A 4,339-nucleotide genomic window follows, 5' to 3' on the forward strand; every position below is an offset into this window, starting at 1 on the left:
AGCAGAAAAATCATTTACATGGCACAACCACCCTGTAGTTAAGAAGACCTCCTCTGTGCAAAAGGAGGCAAAAGCCAAGATCTCCCCAACGAGGTGAGCCCATGGGACCATGAGCTCCTTCATTGCTTTGCACTTCCTTCAGCTCCAGCCTCCAGACCAGCACTGTGCTGCGCTGCCTCGTGGCAGCTTTTACCACCAGAATATGACACGTACCTCCATACTACTGACCCATCACTGACCAGTGAGAAAACGAGCAAAACAAAGCCCTTCCCAACACGTCAGCTCAATTGTCTTCCTTCCTTCTTCTGTTACATTGCTTTCTACAGGCTGACATGGCTGCCCCTTGGCTTCATGGCCCCACACATACGATGTATGTTAGCACAGCAGCCAGCTCATACGCTGCACATATGCTTTTTGGTCCGGCCAGCTCTTGACTCCTTCCCAAAGTGTGGGATAATGGAAACGAGGGCAGTGATCTGCAACACATGCTGCCATTAGTAGGTGTTTACGACACTGCGTTACAGACAGATGAGTTCTCATTACTGGCACTTCCTTGGAGACCTCCTTCATGCAATGATTCCCTGTGAGGATATTGCATTTCCCACAGGAATGGCAAATCCAGGGAACAGAAACAGATGCAGGATAACCGCAGACTGGATCATCAAAGTTCAGCTCCTCATGCTGAACTTGTCTGTGTCAAGTTCATGGGGCATCCCTGTTGTACATGCATAGACCTTGGGACAGATATCCAAAAAAGCACGTAGAAAAGAGGCTAAGGTTGTTAATGAGCTTCATTCTGGGCATTTATTTTGGTACCAACATGAGAGCTAAGCTCTTCTGGAAGTGTTAGGTTTGGCTATAAATTCAGAAGAGATCATGACGGTCATCTAATTATGATTTTAGGAAAAGGGCCTGCTGTGGGTTTAAAAATGGCCACATGAAGAGGTTCCAATGATTCATGACCTTCATAATGAAGGACATGCAATGTATTTTGAGTTTAAATTTGGGTAATGCCACCTTCCAACTGCTTTGTCCGGGAGCCTGAAGATCTCTGGGCCATTGAATTTCTGTTCCCATGCAGGTTCTTACAGACTATGATGAAGCTGGCATTGAACTTCCTCTTAATACCAAGACACTTTCCCTGAGTATCTCACTCCAGAGCATATTTTCCAAACCCTTAATCACATTTTACGGCTCTTCCCTGAGCCTTCTCCAATTCGTCAGCACTCTTCCCAAACTGATAGCCAAACTGCAAACAGCTTTCCTATACCTGCTGCTATAGGGTAATATGCCCCATAGGGGTAATATATGACCTCACTACACCACGCTTCCCTGGACCGCACATGAAACCACACTGAGTATCTGAGAATCCCACCTTTGGGCAGGTACAGGCAAAAAATTATCTGACAAAGTCATATATCACAGCTGTGATATCACAGCTACATTGGGCAACTACAATGTCACACGTGTGTTTAAAAACATACGGGCAGCAACAGCCAACTCCAGCCTAGACTGAAGTCAGGTCAACTGAGCAATGATTGGCTGAGCCCACTCTGACGTCACAATCTCACGATTTGTGGACAACAGGCTTAAAAAGAAGTCGTGGTTAAACAGCGCAGTGTGGCCTCGTGAGGCAAAAGGACAGAGCAGATCGAGGGATGAACTGAGCATCTACCTACCCCTGAGGAGCGCAACAGCGTTAGGTGTCCAGGAGTCTCTGCGTGCTGGTCATCCCTGGGCTTCACGTCCTTGGTGGGAGAGAGGTACCACGCGTCTTCCAAACAACTTCACCTTTCCTTTGAGATGGTGGATTATTACAAAGTCCTTGGACTGCAAAAAAGTGCCTCACGGGATGATGTTAAGAAATCCTACCACAAACTGGCACTAAAATGGCATCCTGATAAGAATCCCAGCAATAAGGAGGAAGCCGAAAAGAAATTCAAAGCAGTCGCTGAGGCATACGAAGTTTTGTCTGACCCTCAGAAACGATTGCTCTATGACAGGTCTGTTAAGGAGAGCAGATCCCATGGAAGAAGTGCTGTGGGGAGGCATTACAGCTTCTTTGATTCCTCTTACGTATTCTATGACCTTGAGGACATCTCTAGGGAAATCTTTGGAGGGATGGATCCCTTTATGCATGTTTTCTGGGACCCCTTCAACAACATCAGAAACAATGGTGAAAACTGGACCAGGACAAGTGGAAGAGGAAGAAGCTCCAGCCTGTTTTCTGACTTTGGGGAGTCATTTATGCCATGGAATTCATTCAGTCCCAGCCAGCAGCCCACCTCCTCCTTTGCTGAGGACACAGCTGGGCCACACAGTGTCAGATCAGTGTTAACCAATACTGAAGTGATCAATGGCAAGAGGATCACCACCCGGAAAATCATCGAGAACGGGCAGGAGAGAATAGAAGTGGAAGAAGATGGCCAGTTGAAGTCTGTGACAATAAACGGGAGAGACCACCTGAAATTATAATGTCCCCCACCACAAGCATTAACTGCAAGCTGTGGGACGTGATCTCATTGCTCAACGGATGAGATCTACTACAAGCAGTATTAATAAATTGCTGAGTTCATGACACAACCGATGCAGACTTCTCAATGGTTGGGAACAAATAGTTCACAGGTAAAAATAGGGAGTTATGGTAAACTAAGGAGTAGGATTCTACTAACCTTGTGTAAGGTGAAGGTGCTTGTTCAGTAAATAGGTATAGTAGATATATGTGAAAGCAATCTTGCTGGTTTGCTGAAGAGACCAAGTTGATTGATATAGCAAGAGAAGACAGGCTGATTAATAGACAGGTAAGAGAGCTCTATGACGAGCTATACGTCCTCTTCCCACTCCTTGAAATGCCAATTTTGAAGTCTACTAGCTGGAAGAAAAAAAGACTTGTATGACCCTCATATGCAACCCTGAGTCTGAGTGAAGAATATCCTACCTTTGGTGTATGTTAAGATGCATATTCATTGAAAAAAGTTTTTGTATGCAGACAAGAAGGTAGGGGACGTTAAGTGGGTCATGCAGAGCCTAGAGGAGAGGGACTGGCATAGGAAAAAAACAAAAGAAGGAAGAAGATGTCGCTCCTCAGACTGTAGAAGAAAATGGGGACTTTCTTGAGAATGTCCTGCGAATTATGACTAGAGACCCTGATGGAAGCACTGCGTAGCTTGGGGGCTGAAAGTGAGCAGGGAGAAGGTGAATTTGGCTCTTGGAGTGGGACAACCTATGGTCCCTTTCTGCCTGGAGTTGTTCAAACAAAAAGAGCTAAATTCAAACCACGAGCAAACAGATTCCAGGGGGCTGAGTTTAGCTCCCTCTTTGTGCAAAGCTGGGTGCGGGGACTTAGATGGTGCTTTACCATCCTTATTGTCTTGCTCACAGCTGCAAGAGCCAGTTCACAATGCATTTCTTGCACAGCCTGCCAGCATGCTGCTTTCGTCCTCCACTGAGCTAAGGAACGCGTTCCCCACGTTTCCGCCCTCCCCTGTGCGGACATGAACTGCTGAGCCTTGTTTCTTGCTTGGCCAGATCACCTTAGGCGTTTAAAATCTTACACGCCTCTTATTTTCGGTCCCACGCTACATCCCCTTGAGTTTCCCAGCTTGCCCTGCCCACTGATGTCTCCCTGGAGACTGGAACTAGCTTTCAGGGACATTTTCACTCTAATCCAGATTGCAATTGCTGCCTGCATTTGGGCAGGTCTTTGCATCTGTTTCCTCTGCTGTAAAATGGGAATAACAGACTCCCATGCTTTGAAGGAGACTATGAGGTAGTGATACTCATAAAGGACTCCGAACATTAAGCACTAAGTTAAATTAACCACCCCTTAATCAAAACCTTTTACTTTTGAAAAGAAAAATGTAGCTTAAATCACCTTCCTTAGCAACTGATGCCGTGCCCATCTTGGAAAAACAGACCCAACTGTATTTGTTATGTTAAGGGCTGTTAAGTCCCTGTGAGTCCCTCTCCCAGTAAGAAAAAGACACAGCACTGGGAGGCAAGCAGAAGTCTAAGTGCATGCTGGGTTCACAGAGGGAGGCCAGCACTGATGGGAGCAGGGACAACCTGCGTCTGCTGCTCCTCTTGGGTTTGGGAGCCATAAGCCAACCCGCAGGCATTGGGACTCTGGGGATTGCAAAGATTTAGGAGGCTTGGTGCAGAAAGAAGATTATTTTGGTCAGAGCAAACGTAAGTAAATACTTCTACTCATACTTTCTCTGCGGACACCATGTTCATGTGAGATGGCCTCTTGAATTTACCTCACGCTACTTCAGAAGAAGTCCAAGGTAAAAAAAACCCAAACCAACAAAAATCCAAGTTTGCACAGTTTGGATCGGAA

At 46.1% G+C, this 4,339-nt stretch overlaps 1 protein-coding gene across 1 annotated transcript; it reads left to right on the forward strand.

Moving 5' to 3' along the window:
• Positions 1 to 1,803: 1,803 nt before the first annotated feature.
• Positions 1,804 to 2,475, forward strand: DNAJB8 (DnaJ heat shock protein family (Hsp40) member B8). Its single transcript, XM_009814859.2, has one exon. It carries the CDS (start codon positions 1,804 to 1,806, stop codon positions 2,473 to 2,475), a length of 672 nt encoding a protein of 223 aa, XP_009813161.2.
• Positions 2,476 to 4,339: the final 1,864 nt, after the last annotated feature.

Source organism: Gavia stellata, chromosome 12 (genome assembly GCF_030936135.1).
Source record: "Gavia stellata isolate bGavSte3 chromosome 12, bGavSte3.hap2, whole genome shotgun sequence".
NCBI lineage: Eukaryota > Metazoa > Chordata > Aves > Gaviiformes > Gaviidae > Gavia > Gavia stellata.

What these genes read in the sequence shown, in the direction of transcription:
- DNAJB8 (XM_009814859.2), top strand. Translation starts at nt 1,804, where the DNA reads ATGGTGGATTATTACAAAGTCCTTGGACTGCAAAAAAGTGCCTCACGG.